Here is an 18,107-nt window from a genome sequence, read left to right on the forward strand (position 1 = left end):
ATTTACATTGACCCCCCCCCCCCCACACACATTTGATTTTACACTGCTGCTACTCGCTGTTTATTATCTATGCATAGTCACTTTACCACTAACTACATATACAAATTACCTCGACTAACCTATACCCCCAACATTGACTCGGTAAGGTACCCCCTGTATATAGCCACTGTTAAGTTGCGTCAATTCAAATCTGGTATTAGGAACAAAAGAGGTCAATACACGTCTTCTAAAATAGACTAGTATTTTAATTAATGCAAAAGCTTCAATGGTAAATATGATGTTCGTATATACGGGTCCACTGAAATACCACGCAGGGCACTCAGAGAACTAAGCCATTGTTCTGAGTTCTTCTTAAAATACTCTGACAGAGATAGTTCCCGCTCCCTGCTGGCCAATCAGAGTAGAGACTGAGCGTGGTTTAGACTTACTCAGCCAATCGTTGGCGCACAGGCTGGTCCCAGACCCTTGGCGCTTCACTGTTGCACACTGTTGCCAGGCATAAGTTGTTATCATCACAACCTGTAGAGTCAGCACCCATAGACACTGTTCCCCTGTACCTACGTCCTTGGACGGTTCACAGATCACAAAGAGGCAGTGTAGTGTAGTATTTTGAGACACAAGCTCTTATCTCCCCCTACTCCCTAAAACAGCTCCTCACATTAATCACAGCTTGTTAGGTGAAACAATTTATATCAGTACAGTACAAACCTTTTATGTTTAATCATTAATGCATTATTTCTAAGCTAGTCATCACATCTAGATCCCCACACCACGTTATTGTTATTTTATTGTGACTTTTATTTTTTACTTTAGTTTATTTAGTAAATATTTTCTTAACTCTATTTCTTGAACTGCATTGTTGGTTAAGGGCTTGTAAGTAAGCATTTCACGGTAACGTCTACACCTGTTGTATTCGGCGCATGTTACAAATACAATTTGATTTTATCTTTTGACCAACTGAGCCCCCTCAACTTCTAAGCAAAGCATGGGCATTGTTACCCCCTAGTGGAATAGCTCGTCAACTGTAATTCAATGCAACTTTTCATTATATTTTTTTGATAATTTCAAGGCAAGTGATATGTAGATTTTCCATTTTAGATAAATGAAATACAACTTCTATGGCGTAACCGCTGTGAGTTTCATGTTATTCCCTTATAATTGGGTAGCTAGGTCTCAGGCACATTGTGGACCGATTTTTGATGACGTCGCAGATCATGAAGGACCCATGATCGACAGGAAAGCGTTTGCCCGCAAAAGTATGAACAAATTGACGCGGCGACTGAAAATCATCATCTAGTTGATATCAGCTTCATCCTAACTGATACATCGGTAAATCATTTTCATACAGTGTCCGCACAATACAATATAGAAAACAAAATATATATCAATATTTTTTTTTACGTCTTCCTCAATTTTTAAGATGGGCGCTTGTGGGTATACGGAGTGAATGAATGAAAACAACTGCGAGTGCTAGGCTAGCAAACGCGAACAAGCAAACCTTGTGTTGCAAACGTACATTGTCTATTTCGTTAAAATGTTTTGTAATGGTGGGCTAACATTACTGTTATTATTGTGGTTAAGTTGGACCTGGCTGGTTGCAACAACGACCAGTGGGTTTGTGTAGAATCAACTTTACAAAGTTGGCTAGGTTGGGCTCTGTTGTAGTTAACTAGATAGCTAGCCTACTAGCTAGGTAACTAGTAGCGGCACCCGTGTCTTTGACAGCGGTTTTGTTCGTAATCAATGTTGACTAGCGAGCTATCATCAACTGAGTTAACAATGATTTTGCTTGCGGATGTATAATGTGTGTGCAGTATCCACGACAACCATTATATTATTTTGCAATAGTTAGCCAGCTACCTCGCTAAGTTAGCTATGTTAAAACACTGACATGCTTGCAGTAATGCTAAAATGTACTCCTCCTTTCTTCATCAGAACCTGGTGTTGCTGTGGCTTCTTTGACCTGCACCTGAAGGTTGAGAAACAGACACTATGTTTCTGTATAACCTGACCCTGCAGCGTGCCACTGGCATCACCCACGCCATCCATGGAAACTTCTCAGGTACATAACATTCCTCTCTTGGACTCTCTCATCCCTGAGTCTATATAACATGGATAATGTTACCTATGATCTGGTTTGGGAATCGTTGCAGGAACCAAGATGCAGGAGATAGTTGTTTCCAGGGGGAAGATCATTGAGCTGCTGCGTCCAGATGCCAACACAGGGAAGGTTCACACCCTGCTTACCATGGAGGTGTTTGGCATCATTCGCTCGCTCATGGCCTTCAGGCTGACAGGAGGAACTAAAGGTGTGTTATGAGATGTATGTGTGTGTGTCAGCATATATGTTTGTCTGCATGTACACCTGAGATTGCTTTTTGGTGCATATACAGCGCTTCTTGGGTATGATGTTAACACAGACACAAACCTGCTCCATGCTGAAGCTCCTCCACCAGAAAATATATTATCAAAGATGAGCCTGCACTTAGCCTCTGCCCAGGCTTCGTCATGATTCGTCCAGTTGTAGCAAATCATTTTTCTGCTTTAGCCCAATGGTCGTTTTAGCTTCTTTTTTTTGTCATTGGGAGGCGATACCATCATATCACAATGTTTTATGGGTACATAATCACGATAGGACAGAAGTTGACATCGCCCAACCCTAGTGTGTAATGTAGATGCACGTTTTCTCTGTGTGTGTGGTTGAAAAGCTCTTATTTTAAATCTGTTATGAGACATTTGTGATTTTGATCCCCAGACTACATTGTGGTGGGCAGTGACTCAGGCCGCATCGTGATCCTTGAGTACCACCCCTCCAAGAACATGTTCGAGAAGATCCACCAGGAGACCTTTGGCAAGAGTGGGTGTCGTCGAATCGTCCCTGGACAGTTCCTCGCCGTTGACCCCAAGGGCAGAGCAGTCATGATAGGTAAAGAATCTCAGGGAACAGAGAACTGAGAGATATAATGTTGTGGAGAGAGTTGGTAATGGTTTGAAAATTCAAAAAAGTTTAAAGTTGAAAAATCCTTGATTTGGTAAGATAATCCCCTATTGCAATGTCTGTGTAGTTTACTGATTACCTCTGTGTTTCCAGGTGCCATTGAGAAGCAGAAGCTGGTATACATCCTGAACAGAGATGCAGCAGCGCGTCTCACCATCTCCTCTCCTCTGGAGGCACACAAGGCTAACACACTGGTCTACCATGTGGTAGGAGTGGATGTGGGCTTTGAAAACCCCATGTTCGCCTGTCTGGAGATGGACTATGAGGTGAGAGCCCAACACTGACCCCTATGATTTGTGAATTTGCTCATGCACTCTTGTTATGTACAACATAACTGGACCTCTTTAATCTAATCTAGGCTTACACAGGCTCTGATGTGCTGCTGCTTTATTCTCTCTATACACACCAAGTGTTGTTGAAATGATGAGTCTTCATGTCTCTTCTCTGACGAAACACTGGAGAGAGCTTAAAAACCTCTGATTTCAACACAATCCCACTGTTGTAGCTGCTCTGCTACTAAAGATGTCCTGTAAATCCTCATCCTGTCCTCTTCATTTCCACTGACCCACAGTATGTTACCTATGACCTCTCCCTCCTTCCAGGAAGCTGACAATGACCCCACTGGCGAGGCTGCAGCCAACACCCAGCAGACCCTGACCTTCTATGAGCTGGACCTGGGTTTGAACCATGTGGTGCGCAAGTACAGCGAGGCCCTGGAAGAGCACGGCAACTTCCTCATCACAGGTAGCAACACTGAACAATAATATAAACGCAATATGCAGCAATTTCAGAGATTTTACTGAGTTACAGTTCATATAAGAAAATCAATAAATTGAAATGCATATATTAATCAATCAAATGTATTTATAAAGCCCTTTTTACATCAGCAGATGTCACAAAGTGCTATAGAGAAGCCCAAAACCCCAAACAGCAAGCAATGCAGATGTAGAAGCACGGTGGATAGGAAAAACTCCCTAGAAAGGCAGGAACCTAGGAAGAAACCTAGAGAGGACCAGGCTCTGAGTGGTGGCCAGTCCTCTTCTGGCTGTGCCAGGTGGAGATTATAAGAATACATGGCCATTTAAGGACAGATTGTTCTTCAAGAAGATCAAACGGTCATAGATGACCAGCAGGGTCAAATAATAATCACAGTGGTTGTAGAGGTTGCAACAGGTCAGTACCTCAGGAGTAAATGTTAGTTGGCTTTTCGTAGCCGAGCATTCAGAGGTCGAGACAGCAGGTGCGGTAGAGAGAGAGTCGAAAACAGCAGGTTCGGGACAAGGTAGCATGTCCGGTGAACAGGTCAGGGTTCCTTAGCCGCAGGCAGAACAGTTGAAACTGGAGCAGCAGCACAACCAGGTGGACTGGGGACAGCCAGGAGTCATCAGGCCAGGTAGTCCTGATAACAGGGCTCAGGTCCTCCGGGAGGGAGAGAGAGAATTAGAGGGAGCATACTTAAATTCACACAGGTCACCAGAGCAGACAGGAGAATTACACCAGGTATAACAGACTGACCCTAGCCCCCCGGCACATAGACTATTGCAGCATAGATACTGGAGGCTGAGATAGGGGGGGGTCGGGGGACACTGTGGCCACGTCCGACGATACCCCCGGTCAGGGCCAACCAGGCAGGATATAACCCCACCCACTTTGCCAAAGCACAGCCCCCCCACCACTAGAAGGATATCAACAGACCACCAATTTAGGCCCTAATCTATGGATTTGACATGACTGGGAATACAGATATGCTTCTGTTGGTCACAGATACCTTAAAAAAGGTAGGGGTGTGGATCAGAAAACCAGTCAATATCTGGTGTGACCACCATTTGTTCATGCAGCGTGACACATCTCCTTCGCATAGAGTTGATCAGGCTGTTGATTGTGGCCTGTGGAATGTTATCCCACTCCTCCTCAATGGCTGTGTGAAGTTGCTGGATATTGGCGGGAACTGGAACACGCTGTCGTACACGTCAATCCAGAGCATCCCAAACATGCTCAATGGGTGACATGTCTGAGTTTGCAGGCCATGGAAAAACTGGGACATTTTCAGCATCCAGAAAACATGGAGCCATGCATTATCATGCTGAAACATGAGGTGATGGCGGCGGATGAATGGCACGACAATGGGCCTGAGGATCTTGTCACGGTATCTCTGTGCATTGAAATTGCCATCGATAAAATGCAATTGTGTTTGTTGTCTGTAGTTTATGCCTGTCCATTCCATAACGCCACCGCCATCATGGGGCACTCTGTTCACAACTTTGACATCAGCAGACTGCTCGCCCACACGACGACATACACGCGTCTGCCATCTGCCCGGTACAGTTGAAACCAGGATTCATCCGTGAAGAGCACACTTCTTCAGCATGCCAGTGGCCATCAAAGGTGAGCATTTGCCCACTGAAGTGGGTTACGACTCCGAACTGCAGTCAGGTCAAGACCCTGGTGAGGACGAGGACCACGCAGATGAGGTTCCCTGAGATGGTTTCTGACAGTTTGTGCAGAAATTCTTCGGTTGTGCAAACCCACAGTTTCGTCTGCTGTCCGGGTGGCTGGTCTCAGACAATCCCGCAGGTGAAGAAGCCAAATGTGGTGGTCCTGGGCTGGCGTGGTTACATGTGGTCTGCGGTTGTGAGGACGTACTGCCAAATTCTGTAAAACGACGTTGGAGGCGACTTATGGTAGAGAAATTAACATTAACATCTCTGGTGGACATTCATGCAGTCAGCATTCTAATTGCACGCATCCTCAAAACTTGAAACATCTGTGGCATTGTGTTGTGTGACATTTGAGAGTGGCCTTTTATTTTCCCCAGTGTAAGGTGCACCTGTGTAATGATCATGCTGTTTAATCAGCTTCTTGGTATGCCACACCTGTCAGGTGGATGGATTATCTTGGTAAAGGACAAATGCTAGCTAACAGGGATGTAAACAAATTTGTGCACAATTTCTGGGATCTTTTATTTCAGCTCATGAAACATGGGACCAACACTTAACATGTTGCATTTATATTTTTGTTCAGTGTACATTATTTCCAGTAGAGGGTGGCCAGAGACAGGTTATGAGTTGTTTGCAGCCTTCCCGCTTGTGTTCTACTGATATGGTCTACCCTTGCACAAACAGTGCCTTCGGAAAGTATTCAGACCCCTTTACTTTTTCCACATTTTGTTACGTTACAGCCTTATTCTAAAATTTAATTGTTTTTTCCCCTCATCAATCTACACACAATACCCCATAATGACAAAGGAAAAACAGTTAAAAAATAATAAAAAACATCACATTTACATAAGTATTCAGACTGTTTACTCAGTACTTTGTTGAAGCACCTTTGGCAGCAATTACAGCCTCGAGTCTTCTTGGATATGACGCTACAAGCTTGGCACACCTGTATTTGTGAAGTTTCTCCCATTTCTTTGCAGATCCTCTCAAGCTCTGTCAGGTTGGATGGGGAGCGTCGCTGCACAGCTATTTTCAGGTCTCTCCAGAGATGTTAGATCAGGTTCAAGTCCGGGCTCTGGCTGGGCCACTCAAGGACATTCAGAGACTTGTCCCGAAGCCACTCCTGTGTTGGCTTGGCTGTGTACTTAGGGTCGTTGACCTGTTGGAAGGTGAACCTTCGCCCCAGTCTGAGGTCCTGAGTGCTCTGGGGCAGGTTTTCATCAAGGATCTCGCTGTACTTTGCTCCATTCATCTTTTCCTCGATCCTGACTAGTCTCCCAGTCCCTGCCGCTGAAAAACATCCCCACAGCATGATGCTGCCACAAATGCTTCACCTTAGGGATGGTGCCAGGTTTCCTCCAGACGTGACGCTTGGCATTCAGGCCAAAGAGTTCAATCTTGGTTTCATCAGACCAGAGAATCTTGTTTCTCATGGTCTGAGAGTCTTTAGGTGCCTTTTGGCAAGCTCCAAGCGGGCTGTCATGTGCCTTTTCCTGAGGAGTGGCTTCTGTCTGGCCACTCTACCATAAAGGCCTGATTGGTGGAGTGCTGCAGGGATGGTTGGCCTTCTGGAAGGTACTCCCATCTCCACAGAATAACTCTAGAGCTCTGTCAGAGTGACCATCGGGTTATTGGTTACCTCCCTGACCAAGGTCCTTCTCCCCCGATTGCTCAGTTTGGCCCGGGCGGCCAGCTCTAGGAAGAGTCTTGGTGGTTCCAAACTTCTTCCATTGAAGAATGATGGAGGCCACTGTTATTGGGGTCCTTCAATGCTGTAGAGATTTTTTGGTACCCTTCCCCAGATCTGTGCCTCGACACAATCCTGTCTCGGAGCTCTACGGACAATTCCTTCGACCTCATGCCTTGGTTTTTGCTCTGACATGCACTGTCAACTGTGGGACCTTTATATAGACAGGTGTGTGCCTTTCCTAATCATGTCCAATCAATTGAATTTACCACAGGTGGTTCCAATCAAGTTGTAGAAACATCTCAAGGATGATCAATGGAAACAGGATGTACCTGAGCTCAATTTCGAGTCTCAAAGCAAAGGGTCTGAATTCCTATGTACATATATATATATTTTTTTACAATTAGCAAACATTTCTAAAAAACAGGTTTTGGTTTGTCATTAAGGGGGGGATTGTGTGTAGATTGCTGAAGATTTGTATTTATTTAATCAATTTTAGAATAAGGCTTTAACGTAACAATGTGGAAAAAGTCAAGGGGTCTGAATACTTTCCGAAGGCACTAGCTCTTCTCTTCCTGCTGCTGGGGTGAAGATAGGTCCTCATATTGCCACTATAGAGATAAAACAGCACTGCAGAAAATGTTTGTATTGACATGATGAGATTATCATGTCTCTTTTCTGACCCTTAAACACTTCTGATCTCAACACAAGCAATCCCACTGTCGTAACTGTTCTGCTAGTGGTCTCTAAGGCTGGATTTTTTTTTTTTTACGCTACAGTGCAAACCTATTGTGTGATCATTACCCTTTCCCCCTGTCTTCTCTAGTTCCTGGAGGCTCTGATGGGCCTAGTGGAGTTCTCATCTGTTCAGAGAACTACATCACCTACAAAAACTTTGGGGACCAGCCTGACATCCGCTGTCCCATCCCACGCAGGAGGGTGAGTTTCTGTTACGTTTTGTAAATGCAAAAATGGATTTTGAAATAACTTGGCTAACCAGACATGGTCATACATGTTAACAATGTGAATGTTTGTATGGATCACAGTTGATTTGATACTATCCGCACTGTGCCCTCAATCCTTTTTATTTTGCCTGAGCACAGAATGACCTGGATGACCCTGAGCGAGGCATGATCTTCGTCTGCTCAGCCACCCACAAGACCAAGTCCATGTTCTTCTTCCTGGCCCAGACGGAGCAGGGGGACATCTTCAAGGTCACCCTGGAGACAGATGAGGAGATGGTGAGGCCAGCAGGGTGCAGTCTGAGACGGGAACTGGGGGAAGGTTGCAGCGGTGGTCATCTGATGTGTGGGAGATAGAAATAGAACCGTGCTGTTGAAGTGATGAGTCTTCATGTCTCTTCTCTGACAAAAACATGGAGAGAGCATTAACACCTCTGATCTCAGCATGCACACACACACACACACACACACTAACTCAGGTCAGTGTTCACAAGATGGGATATTCTGGGATTCCTTCTCATTCAAATAAACGTTTGCATCCCCCAGGTTACAGAGATCAGGATGAAGTACTTTGACACCATACCTGTAGCCACAGCCATGTGCGTGTTGAAGACCGGTTTCTTATTTGTGTCCTCAGAGTTTGGCAACCAGTAAGTAATTCATTACACTGTAATCCCTCTCAATACCACACACATCCCATCTTTGTCCATGTCTCTTGCTCTCCTGTGTTTATTGTCTTCTCTCTTCTCTCGCTCTGCTAGTTACCTGTACCAGATAGCCCATCTGGGAGATGACGATGAGGAGCCAGAGTTCTCCTCTGCCATGCCCCTGGAGGAGGGAGATACCTTCTTCTTCCAGCCACGCCCCCTCAAGAACCTGGTGCTGGTGGACGAGCAGGAGAACCTCTCCCCCATTATGTCCTGCCAGGTGTGTGTGTGTGTGTGAATCTCTGTGTTGTGTGATTGGTGTGTGTGCAACGGTTTTAGCTTTTGATTATCATGGATTATGTAATGGATTAACTTTGTGGAGTGACATACCTTTTCCTCTGTTCTACCGAACTGTAACAGCTTTAGCTGGGGTAGAGATGTTTTCCCACTATTTTTGGCACGATGAACCTGATTTTGACTTGCTTGAATGCGAGTTAGTTGGAGTACAAAGATTCTTGTATTTTTTTTAATCACATTTTTATTAGAAGGATTTGCATTAACCTTCCACCCCCCCCCCCCCCCCCCACACACACACACACACACACAAAGATGCTTCTGAAGTGTTGTGGCAAGGTTTGAGGAGAAGGATGTTGTGCTGTTGAAGTGATGAGTTTCTCATGTCTCTTCTCTGACTAAATATCAATGGAGAGAGTTTAAACACCTCTGATCTTGGCATTATAACCTGACACAGACACCACATGTGAGACTGCCTTGTTTATTTCTGGCACTGTATTACTTCTTATATTCTGTCCTCTATTAGAATACATACTGATCTCTTACTCACCGCTGGCCCGTTCTTTCACTCGCCTCATCTATTTCTCTCTCCCTGTGTAGATTGCTGACCTGGCTAATGAGGACACTCCCCAGCTGTATGTGGCCTGTGGCAGGGGACCCAAATCCACCCTCAGAGTCCTCAGACATGGACTGGAGGTATGTGTACTGCTATTCCTACTCCCATCGCACATTCACATCCCAGAAAGTGCTCACACACACACACACACACACACATTCTCTCGGTGTGGCACATGCCACAGTAGTATTTGAACAACGGCAACATTTTAACAAAGTCATGCAGATACTCACTCACATGCATACCAGAAACCCGAGTTGGGACAGAGTTTGGGTTTTAAGTTTCTGGTGCTGTTGCTTCTCTCACACCAGCTCATATTTAAAGTGTTTAAGAAGCTGTATGAAATGATGATATTCATGTCTCTTCTCTGACACAGCACTGGAGAGAATGTGGATACCTCTGATCTCAGCAGATCTTAACATGTTAATGCACAGGTAACAGACTGGTAAATGCTTAGGTTAGATTAAAATGAGTCTGATCAGTGATTGTTCCCTCCAGGTATCAGAGATGGCTGTGTCTGAGCTGCCCGGTAACCCAAATGCTGTGTGGACTGTGCGCAGACACATTGAAGGTACTTGTTAATTTATTTAATGAATACATCAATGTTTTTCTGTAGTTGCAAGTTATTCTGCCTTCTACCTCATTACAATCTACTTCTGCAGTGTTTGGTTGCAGTTATTGTGTATGACATGGTTGTAAAGTGGCATTGTTTTAATCTTAATACTGTTTTTATCAAAAGTGTGTTGCAGTCTGGCATCAGAGTGCATGATATTTTGCATTCTGGGACAAAGTCACTCTGCCAGACTATTCCCAGAAGTCATGTGATTTCAGAGATTTTTCCCGTCATGGTGTAGTGCAGTGGCTTAGTTCCTCTGCAGCTGCCTGGTAGAGACAGTGCTGTGCAGGCTTGACTTCACTTTCACTCTGACATTCATCCATTACACAGAACACTTGGCTCATCCAACTGGTTAGCCTGCACAAGTCAGACATTGTAGCTTCTACACACTGGGTTACAGACGTAGATTTAAAGATTGTAATGCCATACTCTGGGTTAGTGAAAAACCAAAATAAGGGTATAAGAATGGTAGTAATTGCTTCATGTATCAGATTAGGACAGATTCCTCTGAAGTTTCAGGGCAGGGTTTGTTGTGCTGTTGAAGTGATGAGTTTCTCATGTCTCTTCTCTGACAGAAATATCAATGGAGAGAGTTTAAACACCTCTGATCTCAGCATTATACATACTTTGTGAATAAATAAATGTAGTTTATGATATTGATTAATTGCTTCATGTATCAGATTAATACTAAACCATGGTTTATTGAATAAAACTAACGGTCCAGAAATCCCCTTGGTGTGAAACTCCTACTCATTTAAACACCTCTCCACCTCCAGATGAGTTTGACGCCTACATCATCGTGTCCTTCGTCAACGCCACCCTGGTTCTGTCTATTGGTGAGACCGTAGAGGAAGTTACAGACTCTGGCTTCCTTGGGACCACCCCCACCCTCTCCTGCTCTCTGCTGGGGGAGGATGCTCTGGTGCAGGTCAGTCTAAAACCCACACTACACACGCCTCTCACAGGGGCCTGAATATGCACCTATGCACCTTATGTTCTGGAGGGAATACAATGCTGATGGTAAAAGGGAAATTAAGTGTATGACAGATTTAATATTGCTGTTGAAGTGATGAGTCTTCATGTCTCTTCTCTGACATAACGATGGAGAGAGCTTAAACAACTCTGATCTCCGCACTATTCACACACACATTAGACACCCAGGCCAGGCCCCTTCCCCAGCCCTGTATAAACTGAATAACCCTGTTGTACAGGTGTATCCTGATGGGATCCGTCACATCCGTGCTGATAAGCGTGTGAATGAGTGGAAGACTCCGGGGAAGAAGACCATTGTGCGCTGTGCAGTCAACCAGAGGCAGGTGGTCATCGCTCTGACCGGAGGAGAGCTGGTCTACTTTGAGATGGACCCTGTGAGTATACTTTCATCCCCTGGGTGTCTATTTTCTCAGCCAAGTTCGGTCTTGTTTCAGTTTGACCCAGTTTTATCTGCTTTTTGCGGATATCCAGAAGTCTCTCCTGCTCAGTTTCAAGTTTATATATCTTCTGACAGTAGATGTTTTATGATAACCTTCCCCTCTCTCTATCTCCATGTCTCTCCCCCCAGTCTGGCCAGCTGAATGAGTACACGGAGAGGAAGGAGATGTCAGCTGACGTGGTGTGTATGAGCTTGGCCAATGTCCCCCCTGGCGAGCAGCGCTCCCGTTTCCTGGCGGTGGGGCTGGTGGACAACACCGTCCGCATCATTTCCCTGGACCCCTCGGTACGACACTCACTGTGCGATCTGTTTGTCCATCTGTTTAGAATGGACCTGATTCATACTGGCTGCTCTGCGAGTCTGTAACAAGCACCAGATGTTCTTGGACTGTTCAAATCCAAATAACACCATGCCATTGTGGATATTTGCCGTCTCTTTAGCATGCGTTTGTGTCTCTCGAAGCTGTGTATGTGCCACTAACCCCTCTGTGTTTTTGTGGTGTAGGACTGTCTCCAGCCCCTCAGTATGCAGGCCCTGCCAGCCCAGCCTGAGTCTTTGTGTATAGTGGAGATGGGAGGAGTGGAGAAGGAAGATGAGCTAGGAGTGAAGGGCACTGTCGGCTTCCTCTACCTCAACATTGGACTGCAGGTAAAATACACTATATGACCAAAAGCTTGTCGAACATCTCATTCCAAAATCATGGGCATTAATATGGAGTTGGTCCCCCCTTTGCTACTATAACAGCCTCCACTCTTCTGGGAAGGCTTTCCACTAGATGTTGGAACATTGCTGCGGGGACTTGTTTCCATTCAGCCACAAGAGCATTAGTGAGGTCGGGCACTGATGTTGGGCTATTAGGCCTGGCTCGCAGTCTGCGCTCCAGTTCATCCCAAAGGTGTTCGATGGGTTTGAGGTCAGGGCTCTGTGTAGGCCAGTCAAATTCTTCCTCACCGATCTCAACAAACCATTTCTGTGTGGACCTCGCTTTGTGCACGGGTGCATTGTCATGTTGAAACAGGAAAGGGCCTTCCCCAAACTGTTGCCACAAAGTTGCAAGCACAGAATCATCTAGAATGCCATTGTATGCTGTAGCGTTAAGATTTCCCTTCACTGGAACTAAGGGGCCTAGCCCAAACCATGAAAAACAGCACCAGACCATTATTCCTCCTCCACCAAACTTTACAGTTGGCACTATGCATTCGGCAGGTAGTGTTCTCCTAGCATTCGCCAAAACCCAGATTTGTCCGTCGGACTGCCACTCCAGAGTATGCGTTTCCACTGCTCCAGAGTCCAATGGTGGCAAGCTTTACACCACTCCAGCCGACACTTGGCATTGTGCATGGTGATCTTAGGCTTGTGTGCGGCTGCTCGGCCACTGAAATCCATTTCATGTAGTTCCTGACAAATAGTTATTGTGTTGACGTTGCTTCCAGAGGCAGTATGGAACTCGGTAGGGAGTGTTGCAACCGAGGACAGACGACTCTTACGCGCTTCTGCACTCGGCGGTCCTGTTCACTGACCTTGTGTGGCATACCACTTTGCGGCTGAGCCGTTGTTTCTCCTAGATGTTTCCACTTCACAATAACATCACTTACATTTGACCAGGGCAGCTCTAGCAGGGCAGAAATTTGAGACTGACTTGTTGGAAAGGTGGCATCCTATGACGGTGCCACGTTGAAAGTCACTGAGCTTTTTAGTAAGGCCATTCTAATGCCAATGTTTGTCTATGGAGAATGTAAATGTAAAATGAGATTGCATGGCCGTGTGCTCGATTCTATACACCTGTCAGCAACGGGTGTGGCTGAAATAGCCGAATCCACTAATTTGAAGGGGTGTCCACATACTTTTGTATATATAGTGCATGTGTCCTCTGATGTGTTGAGGAAGGGTTTGAGTAGAGGGATATTGTGGTGCTGAGTTTCATGTCTCTTCTCTGACAAATAATAGAGTTTAAAACACCTCTGATCTCAGCATACAGTATATACACACACATACACTATCTGTGTTACTGCCTGTTTACTTCTGGCACTGTATTACATGATATTTTGTGCTCTGTTGGAAGACATGCTAGAGCTTTATTTGTGACATTAACATGTCTGTCTTTCCTCAGAATGGTGTGTTGCTCAGGACCGTGCTGGACCCAGTGACTGGAGACCTGTCTGATACTCGTACTCGGTACTTGGGGTCGCGACCTGTGAAGCTCTTCCGTGTCAGGATGCAGGGACAGGAAGCTGTAAGTGAAATCCGATTAGTTGGTTTTATGGAACTGAAACATAACATTGAGGCTGTGTGTATTACTATTCTCTTTGATCTCTGAACTCTCCATCTCCTTCAGGTGTTGGCCATGTCTAGTCGCTCCTGGCTGAGTTACTCCTACCAGTCCCGATTCCATCTGACGCCCCTGTCCTATGAGACGCTGGAGTATGCCTCTGGCTTCGCCTCTGAACAGTGTCCAGAGGGCATTGTGGCAATCTCCACCAACACTCTGAGGTACACACAGAACATGAAAGTAAACACATCTACTCTGAGTGTGCAAAACATTAAGGACACCTGCTCTTTCCATGACATAGACTGACCAGGTGAATCCAGGTGAAAGCTATGATCCCTTATTGATGTCACTTGTTAAATCCACATTAATCAGTGTAGGAGGAGACAGGTTAAAGAATGATTTTTAAGCCTTGAGACAATTGAGACATGGATTGTGTATGTGTGCCATTCAGATGTGAATCGGCAAGACAAAATATTGAAGTGCCTTTGAACGGGGTATGGTAGTAGGTGCTTGGTGCACTGGTTTGTGTCAAGAACTGCAACGCTGCTGGGTTTTTCACGCTCAACAGTTTCCTGTGTGTATCAAAAATGGTTCACCTCCCAAAGGACATCCAGCCAACTTGACACAACTGTGGGAAGCATTGGCATCAACATGGGCCAGCATCCCTGTGGAACGCTTTTGACACCTTGTCGTCTATGCCCTGACGAATTGAGGCTCTTCTGAGGGCAAAATTAGGGCAACTCAATATTAGGAAGGTATCCTTAATGTTTTGTACACTCAGTATATATTGAGGAAATGTCTTCATTGACAAGGTTTGAAGGTAGAGGAGTTATGCTGTTGAAGTGATGAGTCTTCATGTCTCTTCTCTGACAAACCAATGGAGAGAGTGTAAACACCTCTGATCTCAGCATATAGGCAGAGATCACATCTCATTTTTCTCTCATTTCCCTCAACCATCCTCATTCTCAATTATAACGCTGATATTTAACTTATGAGGGACATGTCCCATTTACTTTTTGAAATGTTATTTCTGTTCCCATTATGGCCGAGTTGTGGCATGGCACACCTGTTACGTGGTACACATCTTCTGACACTGCCTTTGTCTCCCTCTTAGGATTCTGGCCTTGGAGAAGCTGGGTGCCGTGTTTAACCAGGTGGCCTTCCCCTTGCAGTATACACCTCGCAAGTTTGTCATTCACCCAGAGACAAACAACCTGATACTCATAGAGACTGATCACAATGCCTACACAGAGGCCACCAAGGCCCAGCGCAAGCAGCAGATGGCAGAGGTATGGTTCTGTCCTGACCAACGGGGCAATGGACTAAGAGGGAGAGAGGGCTGAGGCTATATGTTGTATACCCAGGCTGTGTAAATTGTGTGGCCTGATATTATGAAAGTGTAGCTATAGGCAAAACTTCAATAGAAATAATTTACAATTGTTTTTTTATAGCACTTTCCTAAACCCGAAGAAGCTTAATTCAAGGCAGGGTTTGAGGAGAGGGGTGTTATGCTGTTGACGTGATGAGTTTCTCATGTCTCTTCTCTGACAGAATAATAATGGAGAGCTTAAAACACCTCTGATCCCAGCATATATACAGAGATTACACAAACAATGTAGACATTGACATAGGGAATTAGACTGATACTTTGAAATACTTTGCTTACACTTATGTAGATCTCTCTCACCCCCTCCTCCCTACTTTTCTTTGTCTCTGTTTGTAACTGACACCACTTCTGTGTTGTTCCCTTCTGTAGGAGATGGTTGAGGCAGCTGGTGAGGATGAGAGGGAGCTGGCAGCAGAGATGGCTGCTGCCTTCCTCAATGAGAACCTGCCAGAGGCCATCTTTGGGGCGCCCAAGGCCGGGTCTGGCCAGTGGGCCTCTCTGGTGCGTCTGGTCAACCCCATCCAGGGAACCACTCTGGACCTGGTCCAACTGGAGCAGAATGAGGCTGCCTTCAGGTGAGGACAGAGGAGAGGATAAGGATGGATGGAATAGAGCTCGCCAGCTTGTAGTCCTAAAAAACGGAAATGAGTTACTTCTGGTTCTTTCAGCCATTCCTATAGGGGGAAAGAATGTGGTTTTGTGATAAACGCCCAAAATAACGTCAGATCATACGTTTTGTTCTATGAGATAATATTATGGCCCTATAAAATCTGCGTTGCTGAAAAAGTGGACGGAATCACAGAATCCTGACAAAACGGAATTCAACAATATTCAAAAATTTATTGAAGTTAATAGAAAATCAACTTAATGTATTGAACTTATGAGAACATTTATTAACTTGCCCAAGTTAAACATAAGACATGAACAAAATGCATCATGAACTACGTTTCCATCCATAGTTTTTATGAGTAAAGTCATATCGTATATACCATTTGTTTTTTACAACATCTGTGATGGAAACAGGACGTTTCCGAGTAATTTTATAAATGCAGACATATCATTTGTTTATTTGAGATGGTGGGATCTTTTCTGTGTTGATCAAATTCATTATGCGAGAAATGGCTGTGGAAAGGCCTTTATGCGCAAATATTGATATAATAATCATCATATCGAAGTACATTTGGAGTCACACGATGATATGTTGTGTGGTCCTCCCACTTCCACTCGGGAAATCATGCAGTTTATTAGGCTACAAATGAAAAGTTATGAACTTCACAGGGTGGTGAAAGTGCACAGTGATGAGCTTGATGCTCCTTTCCCAAAAAAGATTGAGGGTCTTATTCTGGTGACATGATGATCGATGCTTGACTTTCGTTTGACAAATAACAATATTCTCGCTCCTATCCACGGTAATCTACTTAATAACCTCGTCATGTAGACTAGACAACCCGCACAACCTACCTGCATTGTATCTGCCAGCTGTTGGCTAGAGCACAGGTGCCAAGACCAGAGTAGGCACATTTTCTATTTAACTGACAAAAATGCGATGGAAACGCAATTGAACTTTAGATTTTTATTCAGTACTTGAAAACTTAAGAGAAAAATGAGATTTTGTGGGGACTACATCATCACACACTGATTTTTATCCACAACAAGTCCAGTTGGTGGAAATGTAGATTCAATTGGATGGAACCTTCTGAAGCAGCACAGGAATGCCCGTCTGTGTGTTGTGCATATATGTCTAGTCTACACTTTGTGTAGCCATTGGTGATAATGCTAATGATAACCATCTGCTGGTAGATGGAAAGGCTTTCCCAAAAACCTTCTCAATTAAATGTTAACTCAGCAAAAAAAGAAACGTCCTCTCGCTGTCAACTGCGTTTATTTTCAGCAAACTTAACATGTGTAAATATTTGTAACAACATTCAATAACTGAGACATAAACTGAACAAGTTCCACAGACATGTGACTAACAGAAATTGAATAATGTGTCCCTGAACAAAGGGGAGGTCAAAATCAAAAGTAACAGTCAGTATCTGGTGTGGCCACCAGCTATATTAAGTACTACAGTGGATCTCCTCTTCATGGGCTGCACCAGATTTGCCAGTTCTTGCTGTGAGATGTTACCCCACTCTTCCACCAAGGCACCTGCAAGTTCCCAGACATTTCTGGGGGGAATGGCCCTAGCCCTCACCCTCCGATGCAACGGGTCCCAGATGTGCTCAAATGGATTGAGATCCGGGCTCTTCACTAGCCGTGGCAGAACACTGACATTCCTGTCTTGCAGGAAATCACGCACAGAACGAGCAGTATGGCTGGTGGCATTGTCATGCTGGAGGGTCATGTCAGGATGAGCCTGCAGGAAGGGTACCACATGAGGGAGGAGGATGTCTTCCCTGTAATGCACAGCGTTGAGATTGCCTGCAATGACAACAAGCTCAGTCTGATGATGCTGTGACACACTGCCCCAGACCATGACACCACCTCCAAATCCATCCCGCTCCAGAGTACAGGCCTCGGTGTAACGCTCATTCCTTCGACGATAAACGCAAATCCGACCATCACCCCTGGTTAGACAAAACCGTGACTCGTCAGTGAAGAGCACTTTTTGCCAGTCCTGTCTGGTCCAGCGACGGTGGGTTTGTGCCCATAGGCGACGTTGTTGCCGGTGATGTTGCCCTCAGTCCAGCCTCTCTCAGCCTATTGCGGACAGTCTGAGCACTGATGGAGGGATTGTGCGTTCCTGGTGTAATTCGGGCAG

General features: G+C 45.1%; 1 protein-coding gene across 1 annotated transcript in view; it reads left to right on the top strand.

The window, feature by feature from the left end:
* The first annotated feature begins 1,209 nt into the window (after positions 1-1,209).
* sf3b3 (splicing factor 3b, subunit 3) overlaps positions 1,210-18,107 on the top strand; it is a 32,842-nt gene continuing 15,944 nt past the window's right edge. Inside the window, exons 1-20 of the mRNA XM_084168770.1 lie at positions 1,210-1,329; positions 1,936-2,062; positions 2,154-2,309; positions 2,756-2,926; positions 3,092-3,264; positions 3,601-3,742; positions 7,950-8,062; positions 8,227-8,364; positions 8,632-8,735; positions 8,847-9,012; positions 9,627-9,722; positions 10,141-10,213; positions 11,035-11,186; positions 11,470-11,625; positions 11,820-11,975; positions 12,195-12,338; positions 13,801-13,923; positions 14,026-14,180; positions 15,074-15,248; positions 15,716-15,921. Coding sequence (XP_084024896.1) covers positions 1,993-2,062; positions 2,154-2,309; positions 2,756-2,926; positions 3,092-3,264; positions 3,601-3,742; positions 7,950-8,062; positions 8,227-8,364; positions 8,632-8,735; positions 8,847-9,012; positions 9,627-9,722; positions 10,141-10,213; positions 11,035-11,186; positions 11,470-11,625; positions 11,820-11,975; positions 12,195-12,338; positions 13,801-13,923; positions 14,026-14,180; positions 15,074-15,248; positions 15,716-15,921 — 2,669 coding nt within the window. The 5' untranslated portion in view covers positions 1,210-1,329; positions 1,936-1,992. The remainder of the gene's footprint in view (positions 1,330-1,935; positions 2,063-2,153; positions 2,310-2,755; positions 2,927-3,091; positions 3,265-3,600; positions 3,743-7,949; positions 8,063-8,226; positions 8,365-8,631; positions 8,736-8,846; positions 9,013-9,626; positions 9,723-10,140; positions 10,214-11,034; positions 11,187-11,469; positions 11,626-11,819; positions 11,976-12,194; positions 12,339-13,800; positions 13,924-14,025; positions 14,181-15,073; positions 15,249-15,715; positions 15,922-18,107) is intronic.

Source organism: Coregonus lavaretus, assembly GCF_964263955.1.
Source record: "Coregonus lavaretus genome assembly, chromosome: 9".
NCBI lineage: Eukaryota > Metazoa > Chordata > Actinopteri > Salmoniformes > Salmonidae > Coregonus > Coregonus lavaretus.